The sequence below is a fragment of the Camelus dromedarius genome, chromosome 5 (genome assembly GCF_036321535.1).
Source record: "Camelus dromedarius isolate mCamDro1 chromosome 5, mCamDro1.pat, whole genome shotgun sequence".
Lineage (NCBI taxonomy): Eukaryota > Metazoa > Chordata > Mammalia > Artiodactyla > Camelidae > Camelus > Camelus dromedarius.
In genome coordinates this window covers 91,255,652-91,281,513 of record NC_087440.1, presented here as the reverse complement: position 1 = coordinate 91,281,513, position 25,862 = coordinate 91,255,652, and the positions used below count along the sequence as shown (strand labels likewise).

The 25,862-nt window shown below is 52.9% G+C and overlaps 1 protein-coding gene across 5 annotated transcripts in view; it reads right to left on the bottom strand.

Moving 5' to 3' along the window:
- Positions 1-25,862, bottom strand: part of PPP2R5C (protein phosphatase 2 regulatory subunit B'gamma) — a 120,863-nt gene that overhangs the window by 4,236 nt on the left and 90,765 nt on the right. For 2 of the 5 annotated variants that reach the window (XM_031454323.2, XM_010999426.3), the window contains 10 exons: positions 25,283-25,375; positions 25,073-25,203; positions 20,913-20,972; positions 18,833-18,941; positions 17,539-17,592; positions 12,198-12,368; positions 11,243-11,370; positions 10,500-10,601; positions 8,619-8,691; positions 3,709-3,825 (listed from right to left, as the gene is read on the bottom strand). In XM_031454323.2, coding sequence (XP_031310183.2) covers positions 3,709-3,825; positions 8,619-8,691; positions 10,500-10,601; positions 11,243-11,370; positions 12,198-12,368; positions 17,539-17,592; positions 18,833-18,941; positions 20,913-20,972; positions 25,073-25,203; positions 25,283-25,375 — 1,038 coding nt within the window. Of the gene's footprint in view, positions 1-3,708; positions 3,826-8,465; positions 8,692-10,499; positions 10,602-11,242; positions 11,371-12,197; positions 12,369-17,538; positions 17,593-18,832; positions 18,942-20,912; positions 20,973-25,072; positions 25,204-25,282; positions 25,376-25,862 lie in introns of those variants that run through there. The other 3 variants (XM_031454325.2, XM_010999428.3, XM_031454321.2) reach the window with 2 other exon arrangements.

The window sequence follows — 25,862 nt, the reverse complement described above, 5'->3', positions numbered from 1 at the left end:
GCAAAGCAGAGAGCAATTTCACAGACCACAAGAGAGATCAGGAAAACAGGAGGCAGGAGAGAGAGAGACGGGTGTGAGGGGGCACCCCGAGTGAGTGACTCTTGGCGGAGGGCCGTGCGGGCAGACAAGCAGTAGACGGTGGGGCACACAAGACAGACGGAAACGATGCCCCAGACGTCTGGGCGGGGATGCGAGCAGGGGCGCCTCGGCCTCCGCCTGCAGCGCGGTGGCAGCTCCCAACGGCTGAATCCACATGGCAAGCGGGAAACCGCCACCAGGGCTGGGGCGTGTGTAAGACCGCACGCTTTCACTGCTTAATTCAGGACAGAACTCATGAACATCTCTTGAGGGGCCAGATGTCTTTGTCTTCACCACCACAGGCTGGAGTGACAGGGGAAAAAAGGGAGAATGCTTCATGTACATAACACCGTCAGCTCTTTCCCAAAACATAAAAGCCTAAATACATGCCTGCGTATTGAGTGAGGAATACCTTCACTTCCCCCTTCCTCATCTGCGTGGCTGATGGTGTTTCCCCCGAACGACTGTTAAAAATGAGGAATGCAAACACTTCCAGTGTCTCTGATTTAAATGTCATTCACATGAAATGCACTACAGTTTTTTTTTGGAGGGTCTACGTAAGGTTACATGGTTCTCAAAAGAAACCCAAATTATGGTTCTGACAGGTAAATACATAGTTGAGTTTCTTCCACAAAATTCCTACCACTGACATTCTACCAGAATTAGGGTCTCCTCTGCCAGCTTCTCCTGTAAGACTGTCATTTACCTCACATGTGTCCTGAGCCAATGTTTGAACCATTTCAAAGAAATGTGGAATTATTTCTGAAAAATAAAATTAGTTGAAAATAAAGGGGCATCGAAAATGTTCACATTACTAAATATAAAAGCTGAAAAGCCCACTTTTTAGCTATAACTTATGTCAATTTGGTCTCCATATGATGCACATAAATTTTCCCTGCATCTCAGTACCTTCTTTTTGCTTTAACAGTGTTTTTGAGAGTTTCAGGGAATGACTCCAAATGTCTTCAAGTTAAGAAGAGTCTGTCATATCAAATATTGTACCTCAGAGACTGTGCTATAAATATCTTCGTCTAGAGGGGTGGATATTTGGGGCTCTTGGCCTCCTGACTTTATTTTCTCTCAGTTGTTTCGGCTATTCTAGGTCCTCTGCATTTCCATGTGAGTTTTAGGATCAGCTAACTTATTAAAAAAAGAAAAAGCCTGCTGGGGATTCTGACTGGATTGAGTTAATCTCGAGGAGAAGTGGTATCTTAACAGTGTGGTGGTCTTCCGACCCAGAAACGTCGGCCGCAGAAATCCAAAGGTAAGTCTGGGGGAACAACTGTTGTGAGAATGTCAGGGACACAGAAAACTCAGTTAGAGGATCTAATTTCAAGGGTCATGGAAACACTGTGGAGGTGGTTTCATAGGTGTGTACATCTATCACAACTCATCCAATCGCACATTTGACACATGCGTAGTTTACTGTGCAGAAACCATACCACAATAAAGCTGTTAAAAAAAAGTCATGAGAACAAACCAGCAAGCTGTAAGAGTTCTCCAGAAACATCCTGTCTGCATGTCGTGGCTCAGAACCAGCGAGGAGGTGACCACAGAGACTGCTTCCTTCGTCACACGTTCCCCCCCTCCTCCACGGGCTGCTGGAGGCTCCCCGGCAGTGGCCACCACGTGCACACTAGAGCCGACTTTCAAAGGCAGTTCTACTTAAGACGAGAACACTGTTTGGACTTGTGCTCTCGGTGCCCCAGAGCAGGTCCTGAATCACTGACACGTCCACAGACCACGTAATTGTGTAATATTTTCATTGCCCTTTTGGGCATAGTTTATTCTTTTCCTGTCTTTAATGATCAAGTCAAAGTCTGTACCAAAAAGAAAATCCTTCAGCACTGAATTATTTACTGTGTAAGGACTGGCTTGAAAACCACCGATTTCCTTTTCTTCTCCGTATGGCCTGAGCGACTTAAAGACTGACGTGTGGTTACAAGCTCACAGGCAGACCTGCTGGGAGGAGGGACACTGGTTTTGAGCTCCTCTGTCTGCAGTAATGAGGCTGGCGTTCATGTCCAGCACATTTGAAGCCATAAAATCAAAATGTTAATCAAAGAGGTGACCTCAAATTCTTTCCCAAGTTAAATAAAAATCAAGAAGTGGGAACAGTAACACCCCTATAAGCAGAAGAATGAAAAACAAAGATTGTCATGTTTTTGATCCAATCAGTTCATTGCTAAGACTATTAGTTGTGAGGACATTACGGAATCAACTGGATTAAGTAAGAAGCGAGACACTGATGTTTTCCCACTGCATTTTTAGTGTTTGCATCCACCTGTCTCTGCTTTAACTTAAGACCAAGAACTAGCTGGGTGGGGACAGCCACGGATGAGTCCGGGCAGCCTCTCCTGCACGAAGGGTGCCTGGACCAGTGCGGTCCGGCTGGAAAACAAGGCCAGCAGGGGGTGTGATTCTAAACTTTCTAGTCAGCCACGTTAAAAGAGTGAAAAGCAACAGGAGAAATTTACTTTAAGAATGTTTTTCATTCAACCTGGCATATCCAAAACAGCACTGACACATTATCACGAGCAGAAGAGCACGCAGGAGGCGTTCCCGGGGTCTCCTCCTCACACAGGCTGGGCTGTGTCCCGTGTGCCCTGGGCAACGCCGTCTGCATGGTCTAGACCACGGGCTCTTGGCAACGCCTGAACCTGTCTGATCAGGTGGGGGATACAGTTTACTTGAATTAAAAACAGACAAGACAAATGTCTTTCTCAGCATCTGCACATCTTCAAACAAAGGCCCATCTGTGTCCACTGCCACCTCTCTCTGTTTAACTGAGCTCAGAACGACGCGACCATCTATGACCCCTCTGCACTCAACCTGCAGCAGGACTCTGGCCTCTCTAACCTGTTACATTTCGGGGCTGTAGCGCTGGACGTCTTTCAGAACCTTTCCACAGCTCAAAGGGGATTAAAGTTTCAGAGTCAGAAAGGGCCACGTCCCCAAATCCAGCCAGCACTACACAGTCTGCGTGGACTGAGAACGGGTGCGCTCAGGGGCGCACAGCACAAGGGTCCTCCCTTGGGCAGAGCTCCGTACACTACCCTCTGTGAAGCCTAAATCGAATACATTCCCAGTTTAGTGACAGGAGACTTTCTTTAGATCAGTGGTGATCCTAATGTGTATTTCCACAAAGGGGAAACAAGGAGGGTCCTGACAGAGCCCTGGCCCTACCACAGTGCGAGAGGCTGCGCGACCCAGCTGTGGGCAGGGCCAGGGCTCTGCCTGGGGTCCTGGGGCCTGGGACTGGCAGTCAGTCACCCTGTGGAGTAGAAGGGCCAGAGCAGAAGTCAGAGGGGTGCAGAGGGGCCCAGAGGGAAGACGCAGCTGCAAACCTGAGTTTTTGCTCTGGCTAACATGTCAGGAACAGTTAAGACCTGGGGCCGCTGCTGTGAAAATAACCGAAGAGACACCTGCAGGCACACACTTCATCCTTAAAACCTGTTCCTACTGATGTGGTCCCTAAGATGCATGGATAGCACTTCCTGGCAGGTGACCGTACGTCTTCGCTGTGGCTGACACGGAGGCATGGTGTCTGTCATCACTGGAGCCACACGCATGTCTTAAGCAAACCTCTATGGGGCCCCGTGGGCCCCAAGGGGCTGTGTGCACGGTTACCTGGCGAGACTCTTCGTTCACTGTCTTTCTCAGCATCTGCACATCTTCAAACAAAGGCCCATCTGTGTCCATTGCCACGGGCACGCTCACGGTGCTGGCCTGGCTATACACCGCGTACTGCAATGCAAAGCGCGGAGTCACTCTTGGTCAGCGCCCGGGGCTCAGCTCCAGGGCTTGTCCTGGCCGGCAGGGGTCCCCACCAACGCCCTCCCCGGGGCCCCTCCTGAAGAAAGCCTGTGATGGGAAAGGTGCTGGCCTACATCGTGGGCCCTGTGGTCTCCAGACAACCAGAGCCCTGGGCCCTCGGGCAGGGACAGCAGGGCTGGCCTCTCAGCAGGCAACACCCCGCCCTTGATTTGGTCACAGGGTCTGCTCCCCGTGGAAACTGCCACCTCCCACCTTGGCGCACAGCCTTTCCCTCTCCTCCACTCCACCACTCGCTCCTGCTCTCCACTTTGAGACTTGCTTAAACCGCATCACCCATTACACCCTTCATCTACACTCTCTTTGCTCTCATCCCAAACTGCTCACATCCCAAACTGCTGGCCCATCTGGGGAACTGATGCGCCCACAAGTCGGTGGGGTCCCCTCTGCTCCCCACTCCCCGGGGCCAGTCAGGTTCTGCGTGAGCAGGAGAGATTTCTGGCTTTGTTCTCCCCAAGGTGACACCGGGAGATCACTTCAGAGGCAGCTGTGATGGTTAAAATGGGCTAAGGTGCACGTGGTGGCCTGACAGCCTGCGGTGCTCAGCATCCACTCCATGCCTGCCACCAGCCGGCCACTATTCCAAGTACTCCACACATCTTGCAACCAACCTATAAAGTGTGTGCTATGACTGCACTCGACCAACAGGAGGACTGAGGCACAGACGGGTCAGGCACCTAATGGGCTCCCAGACGAGGCCCCAGGCCAGGAACGGGATAGATGGGACTCAGAGCTGGCAGCCTCGTCCCCCCTCCCCCACCGCCACTGACCCCACATGCCTCCCTGGTACCCTCCTGCCTCAGTGGGAGGGTGTCCTGTCCACTGTGACCCCCTCCACCAGGCAAGCGTCCAGGAAGAGCAGCTGTCTCCTCCCAACCTCTTGGCTCGTCACCGCCTGCTTCGGGCTCTGGCCTCTATGTGGGACCGCGGGCACCAGGCTATGACCTCTCAGTTGCTAAGCTGTTTTGGGTCTCATCCTCCTGGACCTCTCCTGCACCATGGAGTGAACACAACTGTCCCCAAGCTGCACCGTCCCCAGCCTCTGTGATGCTGGCCTCTCCTGGCTCCTCCCCCACCTCCTGCCATCCTGGCTCCTCTCCCCTCTGCCACCCTCTCCTGTGGGTCCCCGACCCTAGCCCAGACTCTTCACCGTCCTCAGAAATGGGCTGATCACTTGCGGGAGCCGCACCCCTGACTCAGCATGGATAGGCACCCAGCTCCCCTGGCGCCCTCCGCCTACCTTTTCCATCAGCCCTGCCTGGCAGCAGGTTTCCCTATGTTTCTACAAGAAACGGGCGGGCCCCGAAGAGCTTACCCGAAATGCACGACGGGGCCACTGCTCTGGGTGATGCTGTACACCCGTATGGTTTTGGGAGTAAAGTCCATGTCTCCACTCTCTCCCCAGCTTCCCTCTAACACCACACCCAGCCCCCAGGACTGAGACTCTCTCCCCAACAGCCCGGCCTCCCTTCTCCCTTCTCTGCCCCAACCCCCTGGCTGGTTAGCCCCCCACAGTGGAGACTGCAGGGGCGGCCCCTCAACAGGTCCCGGTGAGTGGCGATACCTCGCCAAGGCCAGCCCACAGCCCCAGCGCTCCTTCCCGTGACTCTAAAGGCAGGACCCGGCCTCCCGCCAGCACATCCCTCGAGTGTGTGCCGTCACCTGACTGTGTGGATTGAATTCTCTTGGCCTCCACCTGGCTCCCCTCCTGGACGGCCAGCTCCCTGAGGCCGGGGGCTGTGCCTCATCTCTGAATCCTGGGAAAGTTCCAAGATCGGGACCCATCTGCCCAGAGGCGTGGCTGCCCGCTGAACACAGGGAGCTGGGGGCGTGCACGGCGCCTCGTCCTCAGGGGCTCAGCCAGGGTCGGGAGGGGCAGACAGAGGCACCATCACCGCAGCTCTCATAAGGTGGTGCAGGGGTGGCTTCAACCAGCCTGCCAGCTTTTGGCCACGCCAAGAGAAAACCAAGCTCTCCATAGAACCCACCGGGCTGAGAGTGGCCGGGGCTTTAGTCCCTGCTGGGGCTCCGGGCAAAGGAAGCACGAACGAGGATGGTACAAAGTGTCTGCGGGACATCACGTTGCCAACAGCCCGGGCAGCGGAGTCAGACCAGGAGTAAAAACCTTCTTGGAGGCTGAGTTCACAGCAGGTGAAGGAGCACCCACTTCCTTCCCCAGCGAGGCTCCCCTCCTGGGGGAGGTGGTGGCCGGACTCTGTGCCCTGGGCCGCCTACGGTGTTGTCTCGTCACTGCAAGGGGACAGAAACGCTGAGCCAGGGCCACACGTCAAGTACGCAGTGGTGCCTAGTCTTCACGTGGTCCCCATGGAGGGAGACGGGAGTGGAAGTGTCACATGGCTCCTTTGGTGGACCAGGAAACACACAGTTACGTTAGAAATCCTCAGTGTCTCACGACTTAGAAACACTAAATCATGCCTGACATTAAAAAAGCCCAACCGTCGCGGCCAGAGCTGCTGAAGTGCGCACGCGGACTCCTGAAGGGCCGGAGCGCGCCGGGCCCCAGCAGGCGGCGCGGGCCGACCCTCCCGTCCCCCAGGGCGAAAGCCCTGGGGTGTGGGGCCGGAGGGCTGTCGGCAGGAGGGCCTCCAGCCACACGCCGGTGAACAGGAGTGAGGCCCTGGAACCCACCTGAAAGAAGGAAGCTACCTAATCATCTCTCACGAAGGCGAATCTGACGCGGAGAACCAAGCCTCCAAAGTCCAACTGCGTGTTTTCGTTACAGAAACAGGAAGCAAACGGTATCACCCACAGGATTATTCACCTTTTGCTGCTGTAAGTGGCAAGCAGTGACTAGAATTCAGAAAAGTTTCCCTGGAGAGAACGGACGGCAAGTACCAAGGCCCTAAGTTCCAGCCCCAAGACGGCAGCCCAGGAAGTGTTTTCTGTCCCGGCCAGCGCACCGCAGCCGGGCGGGCGGCCGGGACCCGCTGGGGTTGAGTCACAGGTGGTTTCGACACAGACATGAGGGACCCGAGCAGCGCACACAACGCAGGGGCACGCGCAGGCAGGACCCACCCACCTGCGCCGCCACTCGAGACCCGGGAAACAGAACAGCCAAAGCAACAAGGACGGGATGTAAGAACGTGCAGGAAAAGTTCAGAAGAGGGGAGGCAAGGGCGATGTGTACTGGAAGGAACGTCTGCTGCAGCGCAGCACACAGCAGTGAGGCCAGGCCACGCCTGCCAGAACCACCAGCCAGCCCTTCTTTGTTTGCAGTGTAAAGTTTGATGCCATGTTCCACAACGTTGTTCCCACGTTCTAGTAAAATAGATAAAATCAGGCCCTCTGGTCTGGGTATGTTTTACAGACTTCTCAAGGGAGCTGACTTTGCGGGGGGGGGGGGGGGGGGTGACGGGGCCCCTGGCACGGCCACCAGGACAGAACAAGACAGCCTGGGCCCAAGGCAGCCCATCTGCCCACAGCGCCCCAGATGGACGGTTTCACTGCGTTTTCCAACAAACGTCTGTATTTTCACCTCACTTTCAACGTGAATTCTGTTCTTGAAAGTATATACCCACAGCTCTCTACGTAAATTAACTACTACAGTTTCACAGTGATCTTAAAATACCACTTGTATGTAAGAGCGTGGAATAAAAAGGACTAGAGAAATGCCAGTTACTTGTTTCAGGAGAAATTGAGGACATACACTTAAGGATGTCAGTTTCCCACACTTTGTCTCGAGTGTAGTTTTATCAAAGGGAACACATACCGATATGTTATCATGCAGGTGAAACACGTACTTTCAACTCTGTGCTCATGATCGGTTTTTATTAAATGCCAGAGAGACCGGAAGCCTGTGGGGCAGCTGAGATGATGACGCACAACACCTCTCAGCGAGGGAAATCGACAGCCGCTCGTGATCTGGCTTGCGCTGCTCAACCTCAGGGAGTAAAATCTCTTCTGGGGAGCTGAGGACAGCCTGAGAGTTCTTAGTGTGGCAAAGACTCACAAAGACGGTTCTCAGCGACGCTCAGACGGGCCCACAGCACCAGAGAACGTCTGCCTGGACTAGGCTCCAACCACGCAGCCCCGCGAGACCGCAGCTCAAAGCCCCCGGGCCCTGGCCGCCTGTTATGCGGCCCCCTACCCCGCTGCTCGCAGCTCCAGGGGACACGGCCTCGCGCCCACCTGCTGGGCGGCCCGGGATGGGGTAGGGGGGAAGTCAGGTGCTAACAGGGCAGGGGTCAGTTTTTAGTGACAAAAGGCGCGGCCCACAGAGTCCTCGTTTTAGGACAGAGGACATCCACTTCATCCTTAATCTATTCCAGATCTCACTGCTTTCCTTTTAGAAGTAATTTGATATGAAAAAAAAGGAAAACATCGTTTGAGCTAGAGCAGCTATGACATTCGAGAGAGAGAGACAGAGACAGAGAGCGAGCGAGTGAGAGAGCAAACGACCATCTTGGCCCACACCAGAGGCTGCGTCCTGGCGGTCTTTTTACCACAGCACGTTCGTAAGGTTCATATCTCACTTAAAAAGCAGAAAAACGATGTCAATTCTTGGTAAAAACTGTGTGGGGCAAAGGAAGCACTTGTACAAAAGCTGGGAAGTGTTTTATTGCAGGTGTTTTCATTCACAACGTCAGTGAGGCCAACCCTCCCCGGCCACGAGGGGGCCACATCCTGTCTCATAAACCAGTCAAGTCACACCCCAGACGTGTTCACATTACTCTCTTTTTTAGTACCTGGGGGTTCGCTTTGGCTAGATTTTCTATTTTAACCCATGCTTCTTCTCGTTCTTTCATTTTTAGCTTCTCTCTGAAAAATAGTAAAATGTTGTTGGTGTTAGAGAAACAAATCAAATTCAGGAAAACATTTGGGGGGAAACACGGACATGGCCAGCAACGCAACCCTGATTTTTCCTCTGTCACTGTCTGGTCTGTTCCATGCAGGTCACAGCGGTGGTCACAAGGTACGCATTAGGGGCTGGGGGTTAACAGATACACACTACTGCGTCTAAGATAGATAAACAAGGACCGACTGTACAGCACAGGGAACTACATTCGACTTCTTGTCATAACCTGTAACAGAAAAGGACCTGAATGTGTATACGTGTGTATGTCTATGTAAAACTGAATCGCTATGCTGTATGCCGAAACTAACATTGTTAATCAACTAAGCATCAATAAAAAATTAAAAAAAAAACAACAAAAAAGCAAGGTATGTAACAGGAAAAAAAAAAAGAAAAAAAGCAGCCAGGACTTAGAGAAAAGAGTTAAAAATATAAAGATGGCAAGACTGCGGCCGGCCCAGGAATCTGTTCTCAGGAGCACCAGAACGAGTGCGTCTCTGTCCCCTCCTCCCTCGTTTTCCTGCTTTGTCACAGGACGCACATCACCTGGACGGGAAGGCTGCGCGTCCAGGGAAAGTGAGCCGACTCCGCAGTGGGAAGGGACCAGGGGAACAGAAGTCCCGGCGCTGGCATCTGGACAAGGCGCAGCCCACGGGGCCCGGCTGTCAGAGCCTCGCCAGTGAGGCACGTGACCTGCAGTGACTCACTTATCATGGACCCAACTCTTTTTTTTAAAATCCAGAAGTGCAAATGATCTTTAAGGTCCCTTTCAGAGTGTGATGTTCCATGAGGGAGGTCCTGCCATCAGAAAGGCCCGGTGGTCACTGCCTCATGTCTGAACCCTGCAGTTGGCGGGGGCGGTAACGGGCCAGGCCACCGGCAGGTGGAATGAGGTCACCGAGCGGCTCCGACGCCCCCGCTCTAGACCTGCCGTGGTCTCTCACACTCTCCTTGTCACCCATGCTTCACTGTATCAGCTCTCCATGCTGCCTAGAATGTCAGCCCCATGAGTGCAAGGATTTCTGTTTGTTTGTTGTGTTGCCAGAACCTAAAACGGGCCTGGCATCTAGGTCAGCACATGCTGTGTAAGGAATGGGCATGGCCCTCGTCACACATGTGCTGTGACCTGACCTACATCGTGTGGCTCGTCCACCCCAGGCAGCTTCAAGTGACCAGCACAGAATCGACTCTGTGTAGTCCATATGGACCCTGAGGGCGTGATTCTGATCATTAATGAGTCACACGGCTCAGCACAGCCCAGGGTCAGTCATCTAGAAGGATCCCGCACAGCCTGAAAGCAGGGCCCTGATTTTGTGCAGGACTCGGGTGCCAGACTCTGGAGGAGGCCTGTCTTCATGGAGATGGACAAATGAGAACAGTGAAGCCACGCTGGATGGAGACTCCTGCTCTCTCATAGGAACCTTACAGGACAAATCCAAATTCCTGCCTTATCGACATGAAACATGACTACACATTATTGCCTTTAAGTATCCTGAGGTGCAAAAAGCCTGAAAGTTCAATTCCTGACAACACATGCGCCTTCTGCAGCGCTGACGAAGCCAGCAGCACCATGGAGAGAAGCGCTGACTTGGAACACGTGCTCTTTGAAAATAAGTTCTCGTCACAAAGGTTCCATTGGCTTTCCAAGTATGGAAGGGCTGATTTTGCTTTAAAGTGAAGAATTAGTTTTTAGGGCAAACCGATGGGAGAGCTTTATTCAGGACTCAGGGGGAAAAAATCCTTGAAAGAATAACTTCTGAAAGGAGCGACTCACTTCAGTTTCTCTGCTTTGAACTGCTGGGTGCAGTCATCGAACAGCTTCTGGTTCATCTCCATGAAGAGTTTCAGTGCGTTGTATATCAAGCCGTGTATCGTCCTGAAACGGAAGCTCTGTGTTGACACCTCCCCACCGGCTCCTGACCCTCCTGGCCGCAGCTGCTCCCCCTCCAAGCCCATCGGGCTGTTTCAACAGCCTGCCTGCACCTCGCGAGCCTCCCGAGCCTTAGAGGTAACGCCTGTTACTTCTGACTCGTTCGTTTTCCTAGAGACGGCCACACCGTCCGCCGAGCCCAGCGCTGGCGGGCTGGCTGTGGCAGCCCAAAGCCACCCTACTCAGAAAACGAATAAAAAATGCTGAGACTCGAATGAACACGGTTAAGGCAAACTTGATTACATAGCGGACAACAACGGAAACCTTTTCTTCCTACAAATGTCAGCTTCCTCTCACTCTTCCTCACTGAGCCCCGAGGACGTGCGGTGACCTTCCACGACTCTGGAGGGAACTTAAGAGGGGCCGGGGCCAGGATTTGGGAGTGAGGCAACATGCCCAGAGCGGCCTGACCCAGGTGAGGAGGCAAACAAGAGGCCAAGACACAATGCACACTCCTGCCTGACTGCAGCCCACGGAGAAGTCAGTGCTCTAACTGACATCCAGACTCACACTCAGCCCTAACCGGCGCACCAGCAGAACATGGCAAGCCCCTGAGTGCACAGCCCGACGCGGCTGCTGGGCCTTACTTGTTCCAGTGGGTCTTGGAGTTGCGGTACAGGGACGGGAACATGATGGGCAGGATCCGGGCTGCATTGTCGCTGATCAGGCTCATGATGTACTCGTTGTTCCAGTAGTACAGTGCGCGCTCCGCCACCTGGGGACAGCACCCGCCTGCGTGTGACGCCTGCGTGCCCGGCCAGCGCCCGCCACACGCACACGCGGGAGGGGGCAACGAACTGCACTGGACTGGAAAATCATTATTATTTTTACAGATTCAAAGTACCCTAGACTGTAACCTTGAAGGGTCTTCAGCAAAGAGGCAGATGACCTCTTGTGTGTCAAGATCACGATCACTCATTTATCCACGACTCCAGCAAACATCTCTGCTGGACGTGGGCTGGATGCCGAGGGACAAGCCAGATGAGCTCACCCGCCCCTGCCGCAAGCTATCCTCCCCAACCATCCCCCACCTGCCTGTTAGGTGTCTACACCACAGGCAGTGCCGCCTGGCCGAGGGTTCCGCAGTGAACCAGGAGAGGCAGACCTCCATGTCTCTGTGGAGCTTACACTCCATGGCTACCCAAGTGATGGGCGGGCTGTTTGACTTGTAAGTGCTAAGTCCTGTGGCGAACAGCAGCAGGGTAGGGAGGGAGTGTGTGGAAACGTGGCTTTGATTTAAAACTGGTGGTACGGGGAGGGGATAGCTCAGTGGTAGAGCACATGCTTAGCATGCAGGAGGTCCTGGGTTCCATCCCTAGCACTGCCATTAATAATGATAATAATAAAACAAAATAGTCAGTGGTGGTGGAGCATGTCTGCGCAGAGGGTCCCCGGGGAGGGGCGTGAGATGACAGCAGAGTGAGTAACCCGGGGGCAGCGGAGGCCGCCAGGTTACACAGGAAGCAACACAGGACCAGCCACACACTGTGACCCACCCCCTCCAAAGGGACCCCCGAGGCGAGCCCCCGGCCCGGCCCGTACCTGGAAGTGGGGGCTGGAGACGCACTTGGCCAGCTGCCGGAAGAGGGGCTCCATGATCTTCACAAACTCCGACGGCTCGATGACGTCCAGGATCTCCTCCAGCTCATTCAGGAACATGACCTCCTTTGGACTGTGAGTCTTGGGCCAGTACTTGAGAAGCGCCATGACCACCTGCGGGAGGGACAGCAGAGCGTGAGGCCGCGCCTTTGCTGAGGGGTCCTCTCGGCAAGGACAGGGGAAGTGGAGCTTTTTCCTTGCAGAAGGAACAGTGACTCAGTAATTAGGACGTGGGTTTGGGTTTTTTTTTAATTAGAGAGGTAGGCCTAATACTGTGTGCTTCAGAACCACAATTTTAATTTACGTGATCCCCTCTGACGAACCACAATTTCAGTGAGAGTCAGTTTCTTTAAAAAAAAAAAAAAAAGACAGGAAAAAGGCAGCTAGGCGAGCTCGGAGAGAACAGGACGAGCGGAGAGACACAGAGGTGAGGGTCCACATGCGCCCCGGCGCGGGCTGGCTCTGCGGCGCGGGCTGGCGGCACACGCGCACCGCACACTCTGCTTCTCTCTCAGGCTAACCGGCCGCTCAGGTGTGTTCACACACCCACACACACAGAGTGTGTGTGCACACAGTGCTTTCAATTGTGCTAAAACACACCCAAAAGAGAGACGTAAAGCCAACTGATGTTGGTGGCAAACCCCCTGTGCGTGGCGTGGCTGGTGCCCCCGAGCCCTCCTCAAAGAGGGGCTGCCGAGAAGACACTGTTACTAAACCCATGCAGGGGCCTGAGGAGAGCCAGCCGGCAGTGAGTGGGTGGCAGCCCGGCCCCAGCTAGGACCCCCCATCCCTGTGAGGCACGTCCAGCCGGGCGGCCACAGCTCCTAGGGGTGAGCGCCGGGCGTCCTGTTCCTGGCCCGTCACACCGCAGACCATGAGTCTCTGCCTTTCTTTACCATGTTCCTGCAGCCCCCAGACTTCCTCCCACAACCAAATCAGTAAAGGCTGTTCACCCCAAACACCAGATTTGGAATGCAGATTAGAACTTCTCCTAGACTGGAGCTACCTTAAGTCTAAGCCAGCACAACGATCCAAACACTTCTGTGCGGGTACGTAAAGCACACACACACTTGCACACGTAACCACAACGGCCACCTGGCACTCAGAGCAGCCGCTGAGCCTTGTCGCAGCGATGTCTGGAACCACCACCGGCCAAGCAGCAGGACTGCGGCACACGTCACCGCGAACTCCCGACTCTTGGGTGGGCTGGTGGTCCCCACTCGGTGGTCGCCTCCAGCCCCGCAGATCACACCACTCTGCTTACAGGCCGGCCTGTTAGCCCTCACGTGGTTAAAAACAAGGGGCTTTTGAACAATATCTGTTTATAGCAAACTGCTTTTGATGCTTTTGGTCTTTAGGCTCCTGGATAATCTTTTATGATATTATTACACTTTATAAAACTCCAAAATTTATTTAAAAAGTGCTCTGAGTTTGGAAGTATGATGTAAAAATTTAAAACACAAATGTCTTTAAAAAGGAATTATTTTAAAAAATGCATCATTTAATGATTTTCCTCCTACTTTTTGCTAAAATCATGTAACAGACACGAGTGTCTACTATACTCTGCGTTCTGAAACCACTGCTAAGAGAGAGCAGAGGCAAATCGCTTCACAGGTCTCTCATTCCTTGTCATTTGGCAAATGGAGTTTTATTAGAAGAAATACGTTAACTTGTGAGCTACAGGACCAACTGATGCAGCTGTTCGTGTCTCTGGAAAGGGATTACTTCCGGTATCGGTGTCACGTGCTGGGCTAACTCTGCATGCTGTCTGGAGTGACCTATGACCAATCCCCAACCGTCTCAGGCTTCTGTGGGTGACAGAGGCATTTTGCACAAGTGGGTGTCTGCTGGGGGTGCTCATCTGAGCCAACCACGTTGCTGGCTGCTGGGGGCACGACCCTGAGCTTTCCTGGGGGAACTCAATGGGCTGCCCGCCCCCTGGAGAGGGCTGGGGAGGGCAGGCAGCCCCGCCAGGCACCCTGGGGAGCCCCGCTCCATCCTGGAGGTCTTGGAATACCAGGGAAAAGAGCTCCCACCAGGCCACGGGTGAAACTCCGTCCCCTTAACAAGACAGGTGGGCCGGAGCGGAAGATGATTTTACCTCCCTCTGCTCTTTGATGAGCTTCTGACCCTCTTATAACAACAGTGCACATGCTCCCCATGACCAGAAAGCACTGTACAGGTTTCAAATAAAAATATTAATCACAGATTATAAATGGGAGCAACAAACGTCTCTTAAATGGAGCAGACTTTAAAATCTCCTGAGCCTGAGGGAAGGATATAGCTCCACGGTAGAGCGTGGGCTCAGCATGCTCCAGGTCTTGGGTTCAACCCCCAGTACCTCCATTAAGAAAAAAAAATACATAAATAAAACAAAAACTCCAGAGCCAAACACGCACTGACTCGGGGGCGCCATGGGTGCAGAGCTGCGGGACACACGCGGACGCTGAGCTCCCTCCCTGGTGTTTACACCACTGTCTCACGCGACATGTGCTCTACGCCCAAGTGAGACAAACTGGCCGTTGAATTTTCATGGTACGTGAATTTCAAAGGAAGGGATTTACTGAGGCCAGGGTCTGAATATTTTTAATGCACAGAAAATGAAATCCTCCTGTGGTCAAGAGTCCTAGTGTATTATCTGGGTTACAGGAAACTAAGAAACGAAGCGGTTCTGGGTGGAAATACTGAGGATGGGTGTGTGGGGGCTTGAAGCAGCTTTTTGCTCGTGCGAAGTCAGAGACCTCTGCCTACTATTTCAGCCAGAAGGGCCCAAGCAAAGCCAGTACACCGTCTCCTGCCTTCTTTCAGACAACTGCAGTTAGAGGCTCTCGCTCCTGCAAAGCTGTATTAGCTGCATGAATGCGGATTCATATGCTTTATCAGCCTTCAGGCCACTTTCAGCTGAAAGAGAGGAGCTGGGCTCGCTCCTGGGCCAGGCCGGAGCGGCACTAGGACGAGGCTCCCAAGGACACGGCGGGGACAGGGACGCGCAGGGGTGGCCGGCGGGAGGAGCCCTAGTCTGTGGCGAAGGCAGAGTGATGCTCGGCGAACTCTCCAGCCTCTGGAGAGTATGAGAAATACGCACAGAGAAAAATCGTGGAAGAAAACCGCACACTCCTCTTTCTGTATTTTTCTCCCCCTTTTTATTATTGAAGCAGGAAAAGGGCGGCGTGCGTGTTAGGATTTCTTCACATGGTACTTTCTCCAGTGAAAACTCTCACCCTTCCGCTTGGAGAAGGCCTTCAAATACAGATAGGACTCAGGACATGTCACCACTGGAGAGATGCTCAAAAGGCTTTTTGTTTCTTATCCGTGCCACGTCATTTTTCTTTCCCTATCTGAATGTGTCTTCAGTTTAGTCAAGGAGGATAAAATAACATACCCTCACCCCAGGCTGGAGTAAACACTGTGTGTGACCCTGAGGTCTGAAGACGTGGTGCATCTCCTTGGGGGATTCCAGAATGCTGGACAGGAGGAGACCCCAGGGAGGGTGCAGGGCAGCCCCGGTCACCTCCATGGCAGTAGCTGAGGGATGGGACCAGGGGCTTTCAGGCTTTCCCTGAATTTGTGGGTGAGATGGGGAGACCCACATGGAGAATTTAAAAGCTCAAAAGAAAGCAGAGATCAGAAGCAGTTTAATTCAAGAATACAATATTAAGAATTTCTTTTTTTTTTACTATAAAAATTACCATCTCACAAGAAAACTGTGAAAAACTATGAAGGGGAGGGAAGACTCAGGAATTAACAGTATTTACCTTTTCTAGTCCAACAACGACTTTTAAAAGAGTGTTCAAACATTTAAACTGGCACCTAATACTTTTTGCTTTGTTACTGGCTCTGTTTTTACTTGATTAAAGAAAACTCAATTAAAAAATGAATTTAAAGATATTTCTCCAAAGAAGAAACACAAATGGCTGACACACACATGTACAGATGCCCAACACCACCAGTGACTGGGGAACTGCAAGTCAAAACCCACAGGGAGTGGCCACTCCACACTCACTAGCACAGCCGTCGCCAGACACATGGAAAACAGCAAGTGCCGGCGAGGGTGGGGGCGCTGGAAGCCCTGTGCACCGCGGCTGCGGGTGCGAGGTGCTGCGGCTGCTGCGGGAACCCGTCCGCACTTCCTCGAAAAGCTAGCACAGAGCTACCACACACACGACTCGGCAGTCCCACTCCTGGGTACACACCCAAAGGAACGGAGAGCAGGGACATAAAGGAACATCTGCACACACGTGCTCATACAGTACCACTCAGGACAGCCCAAATGGGGCCCCGCACGATGGGATACTGTTCAGTCATAGCAAGAAACGACGTTCCGGCACACGGGGCGAAACGCGTGGACCCTGAGGACGTTGTGCTGAGTGAAATGAGCCAGTCACAAAAAGGACAGATCGTGTAGATCCCACTCACGTAGGTCCCCGGTAAGATTCAGAGACAGAAAGGACCTGAGAGGCCACTGGTGGGCAGGCAGGGGGGCAGGGGGGGCTAGAACTTAACAGAGACAGAGTTGCTGTTCGGGGCAATGACCAAGTCTTAGAAACAGTGGGGACAGCTGCATGTTATGAATGTAATTAATGCTGATGAATCGTACACTTAAAACAGTAAAGCTTACGTTACACAGGATATTTCACCACATTTAAGCAGCAGCATGATACACCCAAAGCCACGCAGTGGTACGTGTTAAGTGGGTGTGTTACGTGGCACGTAAGGCACATCTCACGAAAGCTGTTAACAGAGAGCGCATTCAGCGCTTCACCCGGCACCTGACACGGCCGACTTCGTAAATCTGGGCTACAGCAGCCTTTCTGTTCTTAGTAAAGATAAAATGACAAGCAACTTAGAAATCTAAGCACTGACTGGTAGCACTCTAATGTTCATTTATGATGCAATGACCAGACAATAGTTACACTCTAGCTTGGAAGGAATTTTCAAGACAGTAAAACCTCTTTAGTGTAAGTGCTTGAGTCCTCACTACAGAAAATACGCTGCGAAACCAAGCACCAGGGACACATTAACCCGCATGTGCCTCAGCAGCCTCTCTGCTCAAGGAGTAAAACGCAGGAGGGGGCGAGATGGCATCTTGTTACCTAAAATACTCACTGCAACGATGAACTTGACACTGAAATGACTGTAGCTTAAGCCGTTGTGACACAGGAATGAGCTGGGCCTGGATTTTTAGTGTTACAACAGCTACTTGTCCAAGCAGTCAGACCGTGACCCTGACACCCAGGGAGATACACTCCCCACCCCAGGGCCCGGGCAGAGAGGGCGCACTTACTGGTTCAGTGAGGGTGCTGTCCTTTTCTAGAAACTGCACGACACAGTACGCCAGCTACGGGAAGAGGAGACAGAGCATTAATGTTCCATTTTAACAAGGAAATGCTGGGTCGCTGGTAGATGCCGTCCTTCGAGGAGACAGGGCCAGATGTGTGTGCCCCCCGCGAGGTGGGCGTGAGTTCCCCCACAGGCCCTGCGGAGGCCCTGCGTGTGACTCAGGAGGACCCCAGGACCAGCGTGCACAGACCATCTGTAGAGGGAACACGGGAAAGCTGGAAAACCAAGGGACAGTCCTTTAGACCAACACAACAGGTCAGCCGGGCGGGTGGGGACTTCTCTGGCCTTTGTGGAGATGGTAATAGACAAGTAATGCAACTGCTGGGAAAAAACAAATTAAAATCGGTTTCTATCTTATATCCCTAAACTCTTAATTTCTAAGATAGAACAACTAACAGATAACAAACTGGCTGAATGTAAAGATGTTATCAGCTCACAGCAGTCAGAGCAAAATCTCTAAGCAAAACAGCTTCCAGGAAGCCAGTGTCCTCAGAATCACGTAAAGAACACGCGTTCTGTTGCTGACCCCACAGGCAGACTCCCCGAGGGGGCTTCCTGGTTCGTGGATCCGGACACGGGCTGGTGCCCGGCCCGCGAGCACTGACGAGAGAAGCGACACCCGCCCGCAGTGAAGGGGGCCGTCTCCCTAAACCTTCTCTGTGTTGCCGTCAGTGCAGCGTCAGTCCTGTCTACGCAGAAGGCAGAAGAGTAAGAGGAAGGAAGGACCAGATCTCCTTGGTAAACGTGGCTGACCAACCGGCTAGAAACCACTTACGGACAAGTTTCCAGTATAACTGTAAACAGATTTTCACAGAGTTAAAAACGCCCACAGCTTAAAAAACAAAACAAAACTTTTTCTTAAGCCTGTTATTGGCCACAGACATACAGACTTTTTCTCTAATGCCCTAGATTTTAAATTACACTACAGGGGACTTTCCTGAGAAGTCTTCCTTGACTCCTTCATCGAGTTGGCCATTCCCTTCCTGATGCTTAAAAGTAACTTCGAAATTTTCCGTTCCTGAGATTTTTGATTTTTCTTAAAAGGCATCTCCCTTTAACTCTTCTTCCTTTCATCATCACCAGAACCCTGACACCTCAGTCCACCATGTGACGTAAGAAAGCAAACACCCCCTACTAAGGGGCTGGTGTTCAGCGTCTCAGCGTCTCAGCTCACTGATGTCCAAGCAGAGATGACCGAGCTCCCCCTGCCCGACATCACGAGAGGAGCCCCTACTTACCTGAGGATGGTAGACGCTCAGAGACTTCACTTTGTGCAAAGGTAATAACACCTTCAGTAAGAAAATCTTGTGCTCTTCTTTTAGTGGTAAGGCAAATCCATTAATTATACTGTGAAAACAGAATTGATTCAAAGTTTATTCAAACTATTTACAAATTCCAGATTAAAAAATCTATCTTGCTGTTTTTCGTTCAGTTTTTGTTTTTAGCATGAAACCCAGCAAGCAAACGATGTGTGTCAGAAAAAAGGAGGGAGGACATCAGGAGAAAGTAAGAGGTCGTTAAATACTTTTGAGGAAGCAGCATCATTTTTATCTTTGTAACTACAGGGTAATTTTTAAAGTTCTGAGTTTACAGGGCGCTGTCCGGAACTGCAGGAGTCTCTGGGGGCAAACCTCCTTCCTTGGACGGAGACACGGAGACCAGATGGCTTGGCTGGGACGTCAGCATCTTCTCCATCTCTGGGGACTCCCACTTCCCCAAACAAAACATCGTATCTTGGGTTGGTGCTGTTTCCCTGTCAAAGATTTCAGTCTTTCCAGGTTTGCACGCAGACTGAAGCACCTCAGATGCCGGGATGTGTACCGGCACCCTCACGGATTATGTCCAAGCCCCTGTTTAAGTGCTGTCATGGAAGAGAGGAATGCTGCCCCAGTACTCTCCTGCCAGCAGAACGGTCTGAGTGGGCAGAATGGACACTGTTTCAAAATCAACAAGAAACTGGGTCCCCTACTCCGAACCTCCAAACTGAAGTTCTGTCTGTAACATCAGGTAGTTGATCTATTTGGATTTATACTCAGGCAAGTTCCCGAGAGCCACAGAGGCAATCAGAGTGATTTCTAAACTGGTCCCGCACTGCTCAATCGCGGGCGTGTGGCGCTGCAGGCAGGGTTAGTCTACGTGGCCATCGGGGACCACGTGGGGGTAAAACAGTCTGTCCTGGGAGTGGAGGACCACGGAGCCCCTGTGCCCAGAGTGGCAGGCTGTCCGGACCCTTTACTCAGCTCGCCCTGGCCTGGCAACTACCTCGGACGCGAGTGTGATTATCGTCCCACTTTACAGCGAGGGAAACGGAAGGTGAGGGTGGTTAAGGCCGTACAGGGAAGCAGGGAAGGCTCCTACTCCAGCACTCACTACGTCCTGCTGGGAGACAGAAACCCAGAGTGCACGGAGACCGGTCCGGTTCTCCACGCAGACTGACGGTCGTTGGACATGGCGGCTGACTCAGCGAGGAGAGTCTGAACTCCTGGACCACACGTCCACCAGATGACGACAGATTCCTTTGAAAAGCTGACTGTGCTCAAACCGTCCTGGGAGTTGCCAGGTCAGATGAGAGTACAGTCTCCTTCCCACAGGGCCCCTCAGATCCTTTAGCTACTAAGGTGCACTGAACCCCAAGCAAGGTGTTGGGGAAAAATCACTTCCAAGCTCATTCAGCCGTGGAGCCTCAGGGAACTCTGGGAACCAGGAGTCAGGAGGTCTGATATAAAACCTACAGGTCATCGATTAAAAAAAATGATAGCAGGTCCTGGGTTCAACCCCTAGTCCCTCCACTAAAAAATAAATAAGTTAACAAAAACCTAATTACCCCCCCAAAATTTTTTAAAAATTAAAAAAATGATAGTAAGAACTCTATTTCTATTAAGATGAGATTTTTGAAATTATTATTATTTTATAAATATACATAAGAAAAATGTATAAAATCAAAGTGATTTGAAATATTAGCACTTAATACCCAAAGGTACAATAAACGATCTATTCTTTTAAGTGTCAAACATAAACCTTTTTAATGTAACTATTTTTAACACTGCTCTTGAGGAAATAATTGAAATTGTTTCCATAGTAATGCTACTGAGGTATAAGAAAGAGAATCTACACATGGAATCACGAACCGGAGAGACTTGTTAGTTAGCATGTTCTGAGTCAAGAGCTGGCACTAAGTGAGCTCTTATTTAAGGTCTTTTTGAGAACGGTTTAAACTGCCTTCCTTTGGGGAGGGGTGGGTTGAACACAACAAGCTGGATCATTTCAGCATAAATTCCATCTAAGGCCACTCACTACCAGCAAAGAGAGATGACTTACCTTCCCAATATTTCCAGTAATTCTGCTATGCCATTGTGATGCTCTGTTTCATAAATAAATCTAGAAAAAGCAATTTGTCACTTAGAATTAGACACTGAAATAATGACTCGAAAAGACTAGAAAACACGCAGCTGGGCAACACCAAGCTCTTCCTCTGTGAAAACTGGTCCTGGGGACCCCGCCGATCATCACCGAAGAGAGTCCGCACAGCCTGGATGCGCAGACACTCGGAGGGACGGGAGGGTGGGCATGCTCGAGTCTCTCCCGAATGTTTTATGTTCAAAGTTTCAAATGCAGAAACGTGGAAAGATTTTTACAGCTGAGCACTGCATTCAACCTCCCAGATCTGCGGGCGGACAGTGTGCCGTGTGCTTTATGACACACACACCCTCCATCCACCCCAACCGATCTGCTGCTTTGCCCAGTCCCACCTGCGCTGACTTCGTACTCACTTCTGAAGCCTCCAATATTGGCGCAGTCTGCAGAGGGACAAGCTCCCTCCCTCTCCCTGGCCCCAGGCTCTCCCTGCACTGTCTCCAGGGCGGTCCTCTTAGCACTACTACCCCCGCCTTGGGGCTCAAGGCCTTGGGGCTCGATGCGCGTCCCCCAGAAGCTGCCCCCCCACCCCTCGCGTGCCCCCTGGGGCTCCCAGCACCCGCAGCCGTGTCATCTGAGGATGGGGACGAGGACTCATCATCACCGTATCCTGGGCGCTAGGACTGCCCCTGGCATCTGTCCAATACCTGAAACACATCTGCTGACTAAACTAGGGCCGCGAGAGGGAACAGGAACAGGGAACAGGGAAGGTCTGCTCTGCAAGGGCCCCTGGGGACCAGCGGCTCCCACCCCACCTTGTGTGCTCTGCCTGACCCAGAGGCTTCCGACAAGGGTCCTGCCTATCAGATGAACTACTGGTTTAGAGACAGTTCTGAGCCGAAAATTAGAGTTTGTGATGATTAAAAAACTTCACTGCCCTTGTCTGACACGAATAGATTAGTGCCCGTAAGGTCAAATGCCCAGGTGTGAGAAATTGACAACATTGTAAACTGACTGAAAAAAAAAAAGCCTAGTGTGAAGCCGGGATAGGGCCCGGTTTCCACATTCTCCAATGACCCAGCCCTAAAGGAGGTTTTGACAAATTGTTAAAAACGAGGGCAGGGGGCTGGAGGGGGAGAGAACAAAGGCCTGTGACCTGGCGCAGGTGGCTCGCAGGCTGGCGGGCAAGGTGGACGCGAGGCTTGGACACCAGCTTAGGCCAATTCGATTCGAGCTGACAGGCATCAGGGGTCAGAAGCCCCAGAAGCAAAACACGGTGACCACGCACAGAGCCGAGGCAGGGAGGTGCCATGACGATCACGGCTGCTGGGGTGGCAGGAACAAGGGCATGGGCCCCGCTGCGGGTGGGGCAGCCCCATGCCAGCCCGGGACCCGGGCGCCTGCCGCTGCCCTTGCCCTGAGATGGAGAGCTGGCCTGGTTGGGGGGGGGGGGTCCGGCCCCTACGGGGTCAACACATTAGTTTACAAAATTCAGCCTGAGGTTCCCTCTGCTCCCCTCGTTTTATCTAAAATATGGCACCTGGAGGGCTGTGCGGCAGCAGGTGGGGGCTCCTGCAGGCATGGGCTGTACCCCCCACCCCACACCACCTGTGATCTCTTCCACCAGCTCTGACGCTTAAAAGAAGGATGACCTTTAGCTAGAATCAACTTTGTTTTCCTAAACCAACATCACTAAATTCTTACCGATAAATTCTTAGTTTCTGATTATTCTAACACCATTTGAAGTAGGCAGAGAAAAGAGAAAGCAAGTGTAATTCCTCTTCTTCCTTCTCCGGGGGCAACAAGAAAGCTGGTGCAGGACGAGAGGGCGCCACAAAGATCCAGACATAGGAGGACACCAGTCTCCCTCTCGAGGACTCTCCACAACCTGAGCGGGAACCTGCCGCCCGTCATGGACGGTCTCCTGAACGACACCACCAACTCCTCCCTCCCCGAGGCTGTGTCCTGCGCCCGCCACGAAGAGGCAGAAGCCACCCCGCCTGGAGCTGGGCTGCCCTCAGCACCGGGACTCGTTCTGACCGATACAGAGGGAAGGAGTCAGGCTGCCCAGGCCTGGGCCCTCCTGGACCCGCATGGCACCAACAGTCCCTGGAGCCTGGGGCAGGTCACAGGATGTGAGACATAACAAGGTGGATTTAAGCCCCCAAGCCATGGGGGGAGGGGGGCTGCGGCAGAGAGAAGGAAGCCCGGCTCCACCCGCCCCGCACCGCCAGGCAGGCCCCACTGCTGGCCAGAGCGCCGCTCAGCTCACCCACGGGGAAGCTGACCAGGTGAGAGGCCACAGAAAACAGCAGCATTCACACCGACAGTGCCAGCAGGGTGAACCAAACGCGCCTGAAGCACAGTCTTAAAGACGCAGCCGCACGCCGCGGAGCACACGGGAGTGCCGCTCCTGAGGCCCTTCTCAGCTCTCCTCACTGAGCTGGAGGGGGCGGTGCCAAAGGCGGAGGCCCAGGCCGGCCGTGGGAGCCACAGAACCCGCTTCCTTCTGGCCGTGTATATCAGGACGAGTTGTTACGGAGAAGACCACTGAGAACAGAGGGCAACAGCACACACTCTGGCCCTGAGAGCTCAGCGGGGGCCCAGCCAGACTCTGTGATAACTTCTGAACGAAACCTGTTGAGGTATTTCAGCTATGAAGTCATACTTCCTCAAGGTACGAGGCATCTCCATCTTTCAGCCGTGCTGGCTGGCGGTTCGGAACAAGGCCTCGTGTGCGGGAGTGCGCCTGCCTCAGGCAGGGCCCTGACTCTGGCCTTGGAGACGGGAACTAAGGGCCCCATTCTCTGCTGAGTGAACGGTGTGCTGTGTTTGGACAGCGAGAACATCAGTCTGGGGACGGGCTTGTTAGAATGGGGACACCCAGGAAACATGACGCCGCCCCCATGGTGGTGTGTCCAGCCAGGGCTCGTCAGGCGAGCAGCATGTGGGGAGCTTGGGGGGAGCTGAAGGGACGCCACGCCCTAGCCGGATGGCTCTGGGGGCTCTGGCCTGAGATGCTGCACGGAGTGCAGGGGGAGGGTAGGCGCTGGGCCCTGACGGCTGTGGGTGGGTACCCCCAGGGCGGGATGTCTGTTGGCCTCAGCTGTAGAACCCCATTTACTGTCCACCCTCTTCTTTTCCCTGCTTGGTCATGGCAACTAAGATGGCTCCTGCTGGGCCTGCCCACAGTGCCCTGGTGATGCTTCCGGGCCACCCTCTCCCCGCTGCAGGCACCTGCACCATCACCTGCCCCTTCCCTGCGGGGATCAGTCATTGACAGAGAAGGCCTGGAGTCGGGGGTCTTTGAGGCAAGCTGTCCTGAGATGCTGAAACTCAGAGGACACTGCTCAGCATTAAGCTTTGCAGGGATGGAAAGAAATGACACTGACCACTGCATCTCCTGACATCCTGGGAGGCTGGGTGGGGGCTGTGTGACAACCCTCGAGCTGGGGCGGAGAGCAGCCGGGCTGATGGAGAAGCAGTGAGGATGGTCCAGGCTAGGCTGAGTGTGGGGGGAGCCCAGAGCACAAGGGGCCCCCGAGGGTTCGCCCAGTCGCAGGTGTTCAGACCATGAGACTCAGAGAGGGGTTGAGGGCGCAAGGGACCATGGGGCTGGCTGGCAGGGGACATTCTTCCATGAGCCCTGGGCGCCATCCTCCTCCACCGGGACTGCTGGAAGCCCTGCCGCCTCACCCGCCACGGCCAGCGGGTGCACGGTGACTGCTCAGCGGGCATCTCCAAACCTCCATGAAAGTTCCAGGTCTTCTCAAGATGCCCCGCTTCACTCCTCCCTCCTCCCTCCTTCCGTGGAGACTCCGAGGGGAACAAGGAGCAGCATGCGGGGCAGGGAACCTGCTGGCTCTGACTGACCGACTGACCGACTCCTCCACACCCATAGGGACCACACTCAGCATGAGTGGGCATTTGGCAGGGGGAGGGGGAGCCAAAACCAGGGCAGGGTGCGCGAGGCACGGAGTGCGGGCACCCGCAGTGACAAGCAGGCTGCTCAGAAATGGCCGCACCCCCTCGGTCACTTTGCCAAAGGAAGGGGTGGGGGGAGCGTGAAGTGTGAGCACGATTACCACCTGCAGAAAGCAAGGCGTCCCCCCACACTGACTTACCTATAAAATATATTATTTATCTGTTTTCTGATGTAAGCTCTTAAGCCTAAGAATTTCCCATAGATTCTGTGAAGGGTGGTTTTAAGAAAATCTCTCTCTCTCGGATCTTCACTGTCGAACAGTTCTAGAAGCTTCAAGAAGAAAAAGACACTCAGTGACTCAGTATTGTCCCTCTGCAGACTAGAGCTTTTCAGCTACTTTGTCCCTTACCTGCAATACAAACTTCTGATCAATATATTTCTTCGCTATATTAGGCTGGAAATCTGGAGACTCTAAAAATCTTAAGAAAAATTCATAAACAAGCTAGGAGGAAAGAAAAAAACACAATGAGTCAAATAACATGTTTATTAAGTGGAGATTAAAAATATACCATAAGTTGAATCTTTGTCTGCAAATATTAGCCTTAAAAAGTAAGAGCATGTATCTATAGAAATTATGCCAAATTACAAAGCTTTATTATAACTGATGACAGCAATTGTTGTATTTAGCTAAGAACCACAGACTATACCCTTAAATGGCATTTAAAAAATGACTTCCATGGCTGACGTCACCAGTGCTTGGAGGCCACAGTGCACAGCAGCCACCAGCCTGGCTGGGACCAAATTCCAGGTGGGTTTGCAGCCTGTCACCTTCCAGTGTCCTGGCAGAAAGCCAGGTAGCTAGGAAGGTGGGCCTGCCTGGTGAGCGGATCACAGACATAGTCACCGGGGCTGGGACGTCCCTCCCCCTTCACGAGTGGGCTGCAGGCTGCCATGGTCACAACAGCGTCCCAGACGCCGTGGGAGGGCTG